The sequence below is a fragment of the Ursus maritimus genome, unplaced genomic scaffold (genome assembly GCF_017311325.1).
Source record: "Ursus maritimus isolate PB19 unplaced genomic scaffold, ASM1731132v1 scaffold_4, whole genome shotgun sequence".
Classification (NCBI taxonomy): Eukaryota; Metazoa; Chordata; class Mammalia; order Carnivora; family Ursidae; genus Ursus; species Ursus maritimus.
The window spans coordinates 3,127,011-3,141,304 of NW_024426552.1; the positions used below are offsets into that span (position 1 = coordinate 3,127,011).

General features: G+C 53.4%; 1 protein-coding gene across 8 annotated transcripts in view; it reads right to left on the bottom strand.

The window, feature by feature from the left end:
* Positions 1–14,294, bottom strand: part of PKNOX1 (PBX/knotted 1 homeobox 1) — a 58,866-nt gene that overhangs the window by 4,131 nt on the left and 40,441 nt on the right. For 7 of the 8 annotated variants that reach the window (XM_040621870.1, XM_040621867.1, XM_008710189.2 and 4 more), the window contains 5 exons: positions 12,285–12,384; positions 10,946–11,043; positions 8,172–8,300; positions 4,683–4,759; positions 1,542–1,714 (listed from right to left, as the gene is read on the bottom strand). In XM_040621870.1, coding sequence (XP_040477804.1) covers positions 1,542–1,714; positions 4,683–4,759; positions 8,172–8,300; positions 10,946–11,043; positions 12,285–12,384 — 577 coding nt within the window. The remainder of the gene's footprint in view (positions 1–1,541; positions 1,715–4,682; positions 4,760–8,171; positions 8,301–10,945; positions 11,044–12,284; positions 12,385–14,294) is intronic. The other variant, XM_040621869.1, reaches the window with a different exon arrangement.

Consider the following 14,294-nt stretch of genomic DNA (forward strand, 5'->3'; position numbering starts at 1 on the left):
TCGTAACTATTCTTGGATTAAAAGAGAAAATAAAAACTGAAAACATAAATTACGTAAATATAAGTAGAAGACCACCGCCTATCAGAACCCCAGCGATGAAGCCCCAGCTTTAAATGCACACGCCACGACTCAAGAAACAAACTCAAGCGCGGTTTACAGCCCACCGTCGGGCCCCGTCCCAGCCCTCCGGCCGGCGCGGCTTCAGAAAGCCCCCCGTGTACATTCGGGGAGGACAGATCCGCACACACATGCGGGAAACAAGCTCTGGGAGAGAACCACCTGACAAGATTCGAGGACACTGTCCAGGCCTCTGAGAGCTGGCTGCACGGGGGTTGGGGGATCGGGGGCAATCTAGTCTTGCCTTGGTTTGAGCAGTCAGCCCAGGACTGAGCACCCCTGGGGCACCAAACAAGGACCAATCACAAAAGCAAGGCACGAGGGGGTCAGACCGTCCCAAGTAACGTCACTGCTAGAACAGAGCTCAGGAAGACCTGCCACAGCGCGAGGGCGCCAGTCCCCGGCAAGGCAAAGTTCACAGGGCCTGGCGTCCAGCCCGAGATGACCAGGCACGCGCACAGGCAGGGAGACAGCCACAAGGAGGGGGAACCTCAGTCAGCGGACGCCAGCGCAAGACCGACAGATGTTAGAACAGTAGAGAAGGACATCGAAACAGGTACTGTGACTGTGTTCTAGGACGGGGAGCCACGAAGGGTAGAAAGGCCTCTTCCAAAACTTCTGGGATGAGCACGACACCGTCCACCCTGGAACGCACCCTCGGTGGGACCAGCGGTAGGTTAGCCACAGAAGAGCGTAGTGAAGCCCAAAGACAGACACAGAAACCATCAAAATGACCCAGAAACAGGCTCCAAAACCCGGGAAAGTGCACCAGTAACAACAGGTGGGCAACTGGGGTCCCTGATGGGTGGGGGAGGGGCGACAGAACATACACTTGAAGGAATAAGGGCCCCAAAGTTTCCTAACTTAGTAACAGTATACTGCTGAGGAAAAATAAGTACAAGAAAGTAGGACTGAGCTAATAACACCATTTATACGCATTTAAGAATATATACACCCAAACGATCCAAACTTTGGAGAACTCCCGCCAACATAAAGGTGCTCAGTAAACACGGGAGATCAGGTGGCCTGTGCTGAAGCGAGAGAGGGACAGGTCAGAAGGGACTAGCAACAGCAGGCCCAGGGCCGTAGGGGCTCATCGCAGTTCAAAAAAAAAAAAAAAAAAGGCAAAATGCCAGGTGGTGAGGATGGGACAGCTCCTTCCTGCACACTTAAGTCCGAGGGAAAAGAAACACAGAAAGGGGAGAAAGGGGACAGCACACACTGTGGATGCTGGACCTCTGAGCCACAGGCATTGTGTACGACCGTCCCTGGGCTCTGCAGATGATGCCTTCCTTACGTGTCACAGGCAAAACATCGCAGCCATGCACACGCCCCGGAGCTCACGTCCACGCCAGGCGAGGCTGCCCCCTGCCCCCCAAACCTCGCCCCACGCAACCCCCCCCCCAGCACCTGCTGCAGCCCACCTTCCGACATGGCCAGCTCACTGGGTGGTGGCTGTGCAGCTCCGGAGGCAATGGAGTCAGGCCAAAACCTCTGGACCGGTCTGTTCTGAGCAGTTTTCTTCTTCGTTTTGGGAGTTTCTGAGCAGCTAGAATCCAGCATGGGCTGCAGAATCCGTCTTCTGGCGTTGATGAACCTGGCCATCATGGGCGACACAGGGAAGCGGTCACCAGGCCGGCCTCCTAGAGCCCTCCCGCTGAGCACGGCCCCGCCTGGGACTGCCCTGGGCGCCTCTCCCCTCACCCAGCGAGCAGTGACCCCGCACAACCTCGTGATCCCGTCCCTCCCAGACCTCGCGGTGTGGATGGTGCCCGATGCCACTCATGGTTACCTCCGCGCACGTGGCTCTGGGGCTGGGCTGTGGCCCTCAACACCGCCCCAGGTGACGGGCTAGTTACAGAAGGGCCCCTGTCCTAAATCCCCCAGCTGTGCCGGCACCCCGACAGCGCCCCCGGGCAGCCCAGATGGGGACGGGCAGCCACGGTGGGGACCTGACCCTGCATGAGCAGAGCGGCGGGAGCGCGCAGTCACACGTGGGAACGTGCTTCACTGGCTTTAAGTCTGTGCACGGATAGCCGCCTTCTTCGGCCAGCACCTTCCCGGCGCCCAGCCAGCGCCCTCAGACCTGGGAGGGCAGCGGCGCTCCGGCCCACAACCCTGGCCCGCCAGAAGCCCCGGCTGCTCGGACCGCACACTTGGATGCGACACAGCGGCGCCCACCACGCTTCCTCCTCTGGGAGTACGGGCGAAGAGGGGTTCACCTCTCGTCAGAGCCGAGCCTGCTCACCCCCAGATGAGGGCGAGGAGCTGTGTTCGGGGAGTAAGAGAAACACAAGCTCCGCGGGAGACTCCGGCTCTGGGCTGGTCCCGGCGGTGCGCCCCCACACCCCACGCTCCACGCAGAGCAGAACTGGGATGCCCCTGCTCCCAGGCCACTTAACACGAAACGCCCTGACACTCAGCCAGTTAGAGTGGGCCACTCATCGTCCCCACCGAGAGCGAGCCCGACGTTGGGCAGTGATGACTTCAATGAAGTTTAAAAAGTAAATCCGAGCACGTCCGGAAGCATCTACAATTGCAGGAGGGTGCATTCTACGATGGAAACGAGGGGCCTGAAGCCACAGAGCTCCAGGCAGTGATCCGGCCCCTGAGCACAAGCAGGGTGGGCACTGGAAGTCACAGGGGAGCCCCGGCGGCCCCCAGCTCGGTGCCCACCCGGCCACTGCCTGGGGAGGGAAGCCCGCGGCTGCTTCACAGCACCTGCCTCTTCAGCCGAGCCTCGTTCAAAGCTAGTGGGTGGCAGGGGCGCAAGCTAACGGGGAGTTCAAGCTCAGGCCAACGTGATTTTTGTAAATGTAAAAGGAAAGAAAGTCACAAAAAGTTAAAGTAGTTACAAATATGAAAAGATTTTAGAAATTTTATACTAGTTATCCCAGTAAACTGTTACTAATGTAAAAATTAAAAGTTGATGTCAAATCTTCCAGATAAGACACTTCTGTTAATATAACGGAGAAGCAAGTTAGGGAGCTCGAGGAGTCAAGAGATGAAGTAAGAAGGCTGAGCAGCAGCAAAAGCATCAGATTGTCCAAAGAAGTGACTCCAACGTCCACCCCCAGTCAATCCATCAACCGTCCTTAGGACTAAACCCAGACAGGAGGCATCACCCGAGACACGGGAGGAAACGGGCGTACCAGGCCATGGCAAATGTCACAGCAACAACGTAGGGAAACCTTTGTTTTTGCTAATGCTATTTAGAAGATCTGACAGGAAATAATCCAAGGAGCACGGCCTAGGTTACTGATACCCAAACCGAAAACAAGGGCCCAAACGCAAGATATCACAAACACTGAGTGCAACCCGCAGCATACCGCATATACAACCACACACGTTGGGAGATTCTGTCGTTTATACCGGAACTTACCTGACCCTCAAGTTTAAATTTTAACAGGTTTTTTTTTTTAAGATTTTATTTATTCATGTGAGAGAGAGTAAGTGAGCGAGAGAACACAGGCAGGGCAGGGGGGAGCGGACTCCCCGCTGACAGGAAGCCCGATGCGGGGCTCCGTCCCAGGACCCCAGGATCATGACCTGAGCCGAAGGCAGACGCTTCACCAACGGAGCCCCCCAGATGCTCCTAAACTTTAACCGTTAACAGGTAGAATTTGCGCTTCTTTTCTTTCACGGATGCCCACTTTATAAGCCGAAAGCGCTCCCCACGTCTGAGTAAGTACGCACAAAGGAGACAGAGGACCGACACGCAAAGTATAAGTGCACCCCTAGACCTTAACGCCCTTCGTCACGTGCACAGCTCTGATCTCAGGGGAATGAACGCACGTGGTCAGGGTCCAAGCATCCACAGCAGCATGTGACACCAAAATTGGAACAGGATGTTTCATTCATAAAGTCAACGCTGCCCCACGCATTTCCCTCTTAGGACCCCGAGTCCTGCTGCGGGGGCAGGACCACCACACGGACGGCGGGGGGCTGCTTCCCCCACTCAGACTTGAACAAGTGACACAAGGTTTCCAAAGGTGGGGGAGCCGCGGGGGGTCACCAGAGGTCAAGACGCCTCAACGCCACCATGCGCCACCCAGAGAAGCTCATCGCCAAAAACATCACGTTTCTGAGTGAATGTGGGGGCTTAGGGTGGTAGTAACACAACAGAGAAACACAATTTTTTTTTGAGAGAGTGGGTGTGCAGGTGCAGGCGGTGTGGGGGGAGGGGCAGAGGGAGAGAGAGCATCCCAAGCCGACTCCACGCCCAGTGAGCAGCCGGACCCAGGGCTCGAGCTCCTGGCCCCAAGGATCATGACCTGCGCCAGAACCCGGAGGTGGGCGCTTAAGGACTGAGCCACCAGGCGCCCCTGGGTAAACATTTCTAACGGGACAAGCAGGATGTAGACAAAAAGTCCATAGTGAGGACTAAAAGTTTAAGTTGGAAGTGTGTGCTGATTTATTCCCAAATATTCTGCCACCAACTCCTGTGCTCTGATAACAGTGTCGCTAGTGAAAAGGACTCCGATATTTTCAACCAAATCCCCCCACTCATTAGCATACTCCGAGGGCTCTCGTGCTGACGGGCACAACGGGCAGGCGCATCTTACCAGTTGTTGACTTGGAGTAGTGTCAAATTCGTCTGAGCAGCAATCTGTTTTTTCTCATCTTCTGTCGGGTAGGGATGCTAAAAATAAAAAAGAGGGTTGCCATGAACTTCAGTTTTTAAAAAGGAACTCAAGCTTTGCTGGGTCGAAGAGAAACATACAAATAATAATTAGGAAAAAACTGGTAAGTAGCAATAGTGCTTTCTGCCAAAACCTCTTTAGTCTTACAAATTTTTTTAGACACGTCCCGAGCAGAAGGCAGACTGTCCGCGCCACTCAGGAGCGCAGCAGTAAGCCAGCAGTTAAAGTGCGGGCACAGGCGCGCCAAGACAGGGTGCGAGGCCCCCAGATGGCGCGAGCGGCGCCAGGCCGGCTGAGAGCCGCTGCCCGCCCGGAGCTGCGCTCTGCGGAGCCTCTGCTGTAACCTGCACTGCCACACACTGCAGACACGTAGTCGAGTTCTGACCCAGCAAGACACAGCATGGGGGTCACGCTGCACGTCCGACAGTAAATCACTGGTCCTCACGGTCACTTCGGAGATGGACAGCTGTCTGCTTCACCGTACAGATGAGGCGGCCGAGGCCCTGAGTACACACACTCCCCATCCTCCAGCTGGGTAACAAGGGGGACGCAGGGAAGGGGCTGGACACGTTGCCCCCAGCCTGACACATCAGGCGACATGCTTGTCACCGGTGCTGTGAGAGCGAAGGGACACGGGGATGCACGGATGGCTTTTCAGGACCCGCCCTGTGCCAGGTCAGCACGCGCCGTCCGTGAAGAGCCGGGCCCAGGGCTGGGGTGGGAGTGCCTGCTACATTCTCTTTCTTCCATGATGAAAACCACTTTAAAAAACAGAATTAGGGGCGCCTGGGTGGCACAGTGGTTAAGCGTCTGCCTTCAGCTCAGGGCGTGATCCCGGCGTTATGGGATCGAGCCCCACATCAGGCTCCTCCGCTATGAGCCTGCTTCTTCCTCTCTCACTCCCCCTGCTTGTGTTCCCTCTCTCGCTGGCTGTCTCTATCTCTGTCAAATAAATAAATAAAATCTTTTAAAAAAATAAATAAATAAAAAAATAAAAAACAGAATTGGAAGTACATATCAAAATTGACAGAAGTACCAAAGGAAAACACTTCTGTCTACAGTAATCAATTTCTCCATGGCTGATTACTGTCCACATGTAGAAACCAGTAAAGCACTGGCTCTAAAACCGACGTGCGCTGAAGTCCCAGGACCCCAGAGAACACCGGGCATGGGAGGTTACCGCAGGTAACACTCAGCGTGTGGGACAGTCGCTGCGGTGACCCCGGTGACCCCGGCATCATGCCACACTGGTCTCCCCACCGGTCTGTTCCCTCGGACAGACAGCAATCGGGGTGATGCCACCGTGTATGGCCTGTGGTAGAGATTACAGAAATGCGAATACCGTCCCCGCCGTTTAAAAGCTCGTACAACAAAAGGGGGCAAGAAACCCAAGTGCACTAACCAGAAGAAAACCCCATCGTGCGGTCGTGACTGTCGTCCTCCCGTGTTAGGAAGGCTGCAGGAGAGGACTGTGTTTCAAAGAAACAAGGGCCAAAGGAGACAGAAAATGCCTCACAGGAAAAAAAAAAAAAAAAGGAACATTTTACTTCAACCTAGGAGCACAGCAGGGTTTATTGTTTTAGAAACCATGAAGACATTAGAGGACACTGCCCATCCGACACTTGTTCGTGCTCCTGCAGTGGGGACACGCACATGGTGGCGCTGTCCCCAGGGACAGCGGTGGGCGAGCCGTGCTGTCTCACTCGCCACCCCCTGCCTGGGTCTGCCGAGCGCCCCGGCCCCCGTGTACCACGGGAACTAGCCGTGTACCATCCCAGCAAACGGACGACCTGAAACCACATACCAAGTCTTCCCACCAGTAGAATGAACATGGCTGAACCACTGTATTCGTAACAGCTTTCCCTTCCAGAACAGCTTTCCAGATGCGGCCCCACGGCTGAGAGACAGCACTGCTCTTCCCTGACCCGTGTCTCCATGTCCTGCATGCGGGGATGTCTCGACAGAGCAGGAGAGGAGAGAAGCTGGGGGTCCCAGTGCTCCAGGAGGGCTGCACTGGGCTCCCTGAGGGCCTTCCCCCAGGAAAGGGAGAGGGGTCCTGTCCCCTCCCCAGAACTGCTCAGCAACATCACGTGCTGGTTCCAAGCCTGGAATCGGCGGCTACCTTGGACTGCTGTCTCCGGGGAATGGAGCCTGGCGCCAGTCAGAGAAAAGGGGGGGCTGGTCGGCAGTGACAAGGGCTAAACCCCAGAAGATGGGATGACGGAGACTGGCACCAGCCCCGGGCTCACAGTCAGGGCGAGGATGGAGACCGGTGCCAGGAGCACACATAGGCCTCGGGCCCAGGCAGCAGGCCTCCCCAAAGGTGGATGCAGAGAAAGGGCACAAGGACGCCCCGCTGACAGCCATGGGGCACTGGGATGCAGGTGAGCAAGACGGGCCGCAGAGGGAGCAGTCAGCAACCACAGACACGAGTGGTGCCAGGGGCGTGGTGGCAAAGGGGCAGAGCCGGCTGGCGAGGCACAGCCGTCAGGAACAGCCGGTGGCCAGGGCTGCGGAGAGAGGAAAGCACCAGCTGCAAAGCTGGTTCCCAAGGCTGCCGGGTGGCTCCCTGCTGGACCTCCTGACCTTCCGTCCCTCTGGATACAGAATGATCTCTGCGTTTGTGCCCGCACGTCCCTACGGGCTCCTCCGTCCACCTGGACATGGCTGTATGCAGCCGGCACTGGCCACTTTCCTGTCTCTGTCTCGTCTCGCACTCCTCTGCAAGCCAACCTGGTCATTCCTGACCCTGGCCACTAGACTGGGCTGTCCCCTGAAAGCTGCTCTGGGTCACATGCTTCCCCCAAGTTCACCAGCAGGAGGACTGAGGGTCTCAACTGGGTAATAAGCAAGCCTTGCCCAGGAAATGGACGAGCACGTGTGCGCCTCCTGAGACGGGACCTCTTCCCAGAGAAGGTGAGCGACCAGGTGTGCGGACACAATGTGCGGGGGCCGGCGCTGTCTGCGGGGCCAAGTGCCATCTCACGTTCAGCAAGCTCAAGTGCTGACCCCTCTGTCCACAGCTCGATCTGCGGCCTCCCCACATCTTCCTCACAAATGCGGTATCTCAAACGTCACTGTTCTCCCAGGTTTGGCCCGAATTCCTCTTCTCACTGCCCACTTCTCGAACCTCACCTCACCCGGTCACGCTTCGTGGCACGCAGATGATCAGCATGAGCGGGAAGTGCTCCCCTGTCAGCAGCGGGGCCCTGATGAAGGCCCCGAGGCAGAGACCTCCAGACTGTGGTCACTCTCCTCTGTCCCACGTTCCACCCTAACATTGACACACCCAACAAAACATCGACACTCAACACCAGGCCTACCCGTGCAGACAGTACATTTTTTCCAGAAAGGAAGGCAGCAAGCAAGCGTCTCGGGCGCAGGTGACTGTGGGATCACTTGCGTTCTTACCCCTATGTGCTGAAAGAGCCAAGATCTCATCACGTTGGTAGCGTGCTTCGGCAGAACGCCCCTTTTATTCTTAGAAGAGCCATCATCTTGATGCAAGATGCTTAGATCTTGGTTTAACTGTAACTGAAGCTTTTAAACAATTGAAAAAACGTTAGGAAGCACAGAAAATTATGACATATGCAACTAGCTTACGACTTTAGGTGGAGAAAATACCCAAAGGTCTTACGGATAAATGACGCATTGACAGCAGAGGCGTGTGGGTTGGGCCCCACGGGCTCACCTGTGTGGGGGGCTCTGTCTGCATTCTCGCTATGGACACCGCTGTCATGCGGTCAGCGGCCCCTCGTCCGGCAGGTGAGAGAGGAGCCAAGAGGGCCTTGGGGCCACTGGCCTGCAGACCTGGGAGTCCCATGGCCCTCTCGCCCACCACTCGTTTTCACCTCACACCCTCTAGTCATAGACATGACAACACCCGCTCTCCGAGCCTAGAGATTACAAGCGATGAGCAAGAATGGGCAGGAAGGCAGAAGGGCCGCTAATGAGAGGCGGCCACAGGGGCTGAACAGAGGGGAAAGATGTAGGCGCACACACAGTGCAGACACAGGGCTCAGAGCGAAGGAGCCGAGGCGACCGCCTCTGCCCAGACGCCTCAGGGGCCACCACAGACACGGCCTCCCTCGCCCCGAGGACAGCACGGACACGTTCTGCCCACTCCCTTTCTACAGGAAAGGACACGCATGGCACTTCTTATGTGAACGCCTTCCACGCAAACCTAAGAAAGATTTGACGTCTACGAGGCCGGGCCTCAGCCCCGCAGCCCAGCACACCCACGCGGACGGTGTCATCAGCGCTCACCACACCGGCCAGGAGGAAAACCAGCACGGCTCCCAGCGCCTCACCGCAGACCCCCCGGGGACTTCTGTGTTGTGCTGCATGCGTGAACTCAGAACTCATGTAGGAATTTGACTTTATAAGGGAAAGAACATCACCTCCAGTGTCATGTATTCACAGACACAGTTTTAAGGATTTGGAACTTGATTTTGGAAAGGTCACTATATTATCTGTATTTTGGCTTTATGTCATTTCGGATACATTCTTTGAAAGCCTCCACAACAACACTGAAACAGACAGAATTTATGACTTACAGGAAACATGAAGACACCAGCTGTATCTAAAATTTCTTAAAAGTCAAGATTATCATTAAGGGCATAGTGTTTTTTGAAATGCATTTCTTTGTGAAAGGACTGAAAGCAGGTGGTGCAACACACCCCTGTGTGAGCACAGGGAAAGGGAGAGGGAATGAGCTTTTAACACCAGCTGCGAAGCAGCAGGGCCGAACTCCTCTGCCTGATTTGTCCCAATTAACAGATGATGTTCTTCATGCAGTTTCACATATGCTCACTGTTGCTTTTTTGTGCAGGGTTAAAACAAGTGTGGGCTCAAAAATAGGTGAAGTGACAGCTGGCTGTGTGACTCGACCTCACAGATGCTACCAAGGGGCCTGAGTGCCAACGGGGCTGTGTGAGGAAAACAAGCCAAGGACCTTTGCCCGGAGCGGCCCCTGGCCCCGCGGAGCTCCAGCCAGCCAGGCACTGGACAAGCGGGGGATTTAAAAGCCTGGGGAACTGGCTGGAAGTCTGTTTAAGAAGCAGTGAGACCCCCCCACCCCAGACCCTCCCCACCGTTCTCTGCAGATGACAATGCTGGTGGAGTCCGGCTCCTCCTCTACCCGCTGCTGGGCCTGGTGAGGCCCCTTGTGCCCGGATGACGGGGCCCCCCGCCCCAGCTCCACTCTATCCACACAGCGAGAGGCAGTAAGCGCTGGATCGGCCGTGCCAGCCCGCGCCCCCCAAGCCATCTCGCCTCCGCTGTCTGCTGGAGGGAGACACAACATCTCCTGGGCTGGGCCTCCGAGCCGTCAGTGAGGTTGTGGGAAACCCGTGCGGGCTAAAGGCCAAGAACCGACATGAAGAATCTGTAGCCCTAACTGCGAGCTGGTAACAGAAACAACCTTCTGACGTAAACCTCGCTGAATGTGGGAAACAAGGCTGTGCGTGCGTCTGTGACTTACAGCGTCCGGCAGGCCACCGGGTCCACACAGGCACAGAGACAGCCGTGCGACCGCGGCATGGCACAGAACAGCACGTCCACCTGCTGCTTCTGCCCGCCAAGCTGCCTCCTGCGCTCTTGGGGCTGGGGTTCCCCGGGAGGCGAGAGGCCGAGGGCAGGAGGAGCACACCAGCCTTGGGGCAGGGCCTCCACTGGGCACCTGGCAGCGGAGAAGGGGCAGCCCTTGCTCAGCTTTCCCATCAGGCTGTGGGAGGATGCTAAGGAAGGGCCCTGGCCACCCCGAGGACCCGCCTGAAGGAGCGCTCTGGCCCAGCGGGACACAGCAGAAGGGCCTCACCATGGTCTGCAAGACCTGCCCGCGGGGTCTGCTGTGAACCTCCACGGGGGCAGGAAGAGCGCGTCCACACTGCCTCAAGTCTCCTGATCCAAAGACAACTACACAATCCAATGCTCAATCAGATGACAGTGGTTGCTAAGGGGAAGGGGTCACGGATGACTTTTTTCCTGCTTCCTCAGACTCTCTGAACTTTGCAACTTTTTTACAAGGGAGACAAAGAGTAAACAAGAGACAAAACCCTGACACCGAGATTAACTGGAGATCGCTCCAGGAAAGCCAGCTTGAGACAAACGATCTTCAGGCAGAGGGAACAGATCAAGCCTGCGTGACTCGCCCCCGAACCCTCCCACAGGAATGGCACACGCACCTGGGAGTTCTGGATCCTGATGGTGCCGGGCGACAACGCTTGTGTCACTACCTGGCCTTGGGGAGTGACCACTGTGACAGGCTGGTACACCGCACCACCTCAAGAAGGAAGGAACCAGAACACCCTTCAGTCTCCACAATTTAAAACCATATTCTCGATAGACTCAACATACTTGTGAAAGTAATAAAATCTCTAGTCTGACGTGGTTTTTAAATCATTTCAAATGATCAATACTTCGCTGGTTGACTTGTCACCATAAATTGTTAAAACAACTTCCCTGGACAAGCAGTGTTCCAGCATCTACAGTGAGGCCTGGCTCTGTGCAGGGGAGGGGCACTGTGGGGGGCCATGGTACTGTAAGGGGTGTGCGGGCCACTCTGCAGGATGTATGGCATTGTGCAGGGAAAAGGGGGTGCTGTGCGGCAGAGCGGGGCAGTGTGGGGGGGCAGTGTGGGGGGGCAGGGCAGTGTGCGGGGAGGGGGGCAGGGCAGTGTGTGGGGAGGGGGGCAGGGCAGTGTGTGGAGGGGGGCAGGGCAGTGTGTGGCAGGCAGGGCAGGGCAGTGTGCGGGGAGCACAGCAGCGTGCCGGGGGGGCAGGCACGGTGGGGAGGGCACAGTGCAGGGCGGGTGGCAAGGTGTCCCACCACACAGGGCACAAGGGCTTACTTGGATTCTGCAATTCCCTCTTTTATCTGCCTCTGTTTCCTACTCTCCCCACATTCAGCAGTATTAAAGGATATGGCGACTGGTGTGAGATATTTTTTATCATAGTATATTTTGATCAAACATGCTTTCCTCTTCCTGTGGTTTCCCCTGACAACATCACATGAGGCTTTTCCATGTAAATTTCTCCCCTGCTCACACGCCCCATTCCATTTTCATGACGATTTTATATTTGCAATGTTTGAGATGCACCAGGGAACCATAGAACCGGTACCCCTTCCATGATGGTTTTTACTGTATAAGTAATACTAAGAATGAATTTTTATTTGTTTGTCAAATATTAATGACACAACCTAAGCTTTTCCAGGTGCTGCCAAGAGTATAATTAACAACTATGTTATCTGCAAATTACAATTGTTTTTTACTGTATATCGTCAACTCCTATAAAAACCTTTCTTCCCCAAATTTTTTGGTAGAGAAACACGATTGGCATAAAATATTTGTTACTGGGAATTAAAACAAGAAATAGGCATTCAATTCTAGTGCTCTAGATTTCGCCACTCCTATTTCAGGAACTGGCATTAGTTAGAAATTATATTTACGCATTTCTCTGTTCTAATATAAAGGACTTTCCCACAAAAGCTCAAGGAAAGCGCATCCTTTTTTCGCCGGCATACCTGCCACTGTTGCCATGGTTACGTTCCCCTGCTGCAGCGCAGATGCCGGAACCACGATTCCTTGGGGGCTGAGAGTGCCTGAGATGGCACTCTGAATCTGCTGTAAGTCAGAAATACGCAGTGAGGGGTTAGAGGAAAACAGAAAACCCATGCTTAAAACTTTAAAACAAGTGGCATAACGGTATCATTAATGAAGGAAAGGTGCTTGGACAAAGAGATGTAATGAGACGACAGCCTTCTGTAAAGCACCTCACGTATCTGCAAACCAAGAGATCTGAGACTGACCCAGTGTCAGTACGACCATCAGTCCTGAGATACTGGTTTCAGTCTGGCTTCCAAAAGATTATCTTTCCTCTTGTCATCATATTAGTCATCATAAAAGAGGCGAGCCCCCTGGTGTCCATGCTTGTGGAGTGCTAGGTCTGGGCCTGGCCAGGGAAGGAGGCTCTGCAGCTGGCATCCAGGCAGAGGGTCTGGCCGCCAGCAGGCACCCAGGTATGGGGGCAGCTAAACAGCACCCATGGCTATCGTCCAAAGATGATTACTCTGCAGGCTGCCACAGCAATTTGAACGTACGTACAAAGCTCTGGGAGGGACATATAAAGTCTGCCACATTAACTCACTTAGAATAAAAATTAACTCATCCAAGTCAATAATCCAAGCTCCCACCATCAAGAACCTACAAAAGAGGAACAAAAGGAAACCAAAGCAAGCAGAAGGGAGGAAATAATAAAGATCAAAGCAGAAATCAATGAAACTGAAAACAGAAAAACAGAGATAAATGAAAAAACAGCTGGTTCTTTGCGAAGATCAGTACATTGACAAACCTCTACAAGACTTAGGGAAGACAAAGAGAGATGACAAATTACCAATATCAGGAACAAAACTGAGAGCACTGCAGACCCTACACACGTCAGCAGGTGGCCCACTCGGCATGTGTGCATCTGACGTCTGAGACAGAAGCTAGTGTGAAACAGGTCATCTGAACAGCCTTCAACTATGAAGGACACCGAATTCATAATTTGAAAACTCAAAAAAGAAATCTCCAGGTCCAGCTAGTGTCACTGGAGATTTCTATCAAACACGTAAAGAATTAACACCAATTTTCCATAATCATTTCCAGAAAATAGGAAAGGATGGTATACTCTTCATTTCATTTTATAAAGCTGTACTATCCTGGTACCAAACCTGGACAAAGACTGTAACTAAAAAGAAACTACAGACCAATAAGCCTCGATACAGACACATAAAACACTTAACAACATATTAGCAAACAGAATTCAGACACCTATATAAAAAGAATTATGTGCCATGACCAACTGGAGTTTATTCCAGGAACGCAAGGCTTGTTCAGTATTCGAAAAATCAAGTAATGTAACCTACTACCCTGTGAACAGAAGAAAGAAGAAAAATCACACGATCATATCAATTCATGCAGAGAAAGCATCTGACAAAATTCAACATAATAGAAACTCTCAGAAAAACAGGACTAGAGAGGAACTTCCCCAACTTGATGAAAAGCATCTAGAAAAAACCTGCCACTCAAATTATAATTAATAGTGAAAGGCAGAATGCTTTCCCCTAAGATTGGGAAGAAGGCAGGATGTCCACTCTCACCAATCATGTTCCAGGTAGTACCAGATGTTCTAGCCAATGCAATAAGGTAAGACAAGGAAATAAAAAGCACACAGATCAGGAAGGAAGGAACAGAACTGCTCCTATCTGCAGATGACATAACTGAATAGGCAGAACATCCTAAGGAATCTGTGAAAAGGACCTTCTAGAACTAATAAATGAGTTCAGAAAGGTTGAGGGTGCAAGATAAACATACAAAATCAACTGTGTTTCTAAATACTAGCAGGGACACTGAAGTTAAAAATATAATACCACTTATAATTGCTAAAAAATTAATAAAAAGAAACACCTAGGTGTAATTCTAAAAACACATGTGTAGGACTTACATGACAGAACTACAAAACACCAATGAGAGAAATGACAGAACGGTAAATA